This window comes from Cystoisospora suis, assembly GCF_002600585.1.
Source record: "Cystoisospora suis strain Wien I chromosome Unknown contig_4298, whole genome shotgun sequence".
Classification (NCBI taxonomy): domain Eukaryota; phylum Apicomplexa; class Conoidasida; order Eucoccidiorida; family Sarcocystidae; genus Cystoisospora; species Cystoisospora suis.
In genome coordinates, this window is record NW_027157090.1 from 10,439 (window position 1) to 11,114 (window position 676).

Consider the following 676-nt stretch of genomic DNA (forward strand, 5'->3'; position numbering starts at 1 on the left):
TTAAAGATAGATAGATAGATCTTACCTGGACCATCTGAGCTTGTGATTTGACAAGAGAGGGATGATTGCACAGCTTCATGAGGCCTTGAATACTTGAGAGGACTCTCCCTGTAAAGCCATTTTTGCCTTCTGCCTCCTCAGAAAAAATCCTGCGACAGCTGCGAGCATCCGAATACACATATATACATATCTGTACCCGTCTACATTAAACACTTGTTAGTTGTTTCTCAGGTGAGTGCTGTATGTGTCTGCCTTGCAGGCGTTTCTTCATTCCCCATACACCACTAAGGAGAGAAAAGAACTTTACGTTGACTTCCAGCTGCTGAGTACATTAGACCGCAAAAAAGAAGAAATAATACATATATGTGTGCTACGCAGTAGAGGAAAACAGTGGATCCTCATCATGAGCGGCGACCCCATGGAGAGGTGGATACACCGGAGAGATGGCGTCTCCATGCAGAAACCATTCCAACAACCCATCCATCCGCCGGCAGACACACAAGAGGAGAGACAGGCTGAAGACCTGAAGGAGAAGACCAAATTGTCGAGACGAGAAGAAGAGTATATGCATACCTCTTGGAGCCTAGAAAGGACTCGTAAAAATCACGCTGGAGCCGTGTCAAGCGACAGAAGACATTCTGAAGGAGGGCCGTTAATGAGACAGACAGACAGACAG

General features: G+C 46.3%; 1 protein-coding gene across 1 annotated transcript in view; it reads right to left on the minus strand.

Annotated features, from left to right (window-relative positions):
• Nucleotides 1-676, minus strand: part of CSUI_007916 (swi2 snf2-containing protein rad54) — a 10,156-nt gene that overhangs the window by 8,489 nt on the left and 991 nt on the right. The window contains exons 2-3 of the mRNA XM_068068059.1: nucleotides 574-638; nucleotides 26-158 (exon numbers count right to left, since the gene is read on the minus strand). Of these exons, the coding sequence (XP_067919965.1) occupies nucleotides 26-79 (54 nt within the window). The 5' untranslated portion in view covers nucleotides 80-158; nucleotides 574-638. The remainder of the gene's footprint in view (nucleotides 1-25; nucleotides 159-573; nucleotides 639-676) is intronic.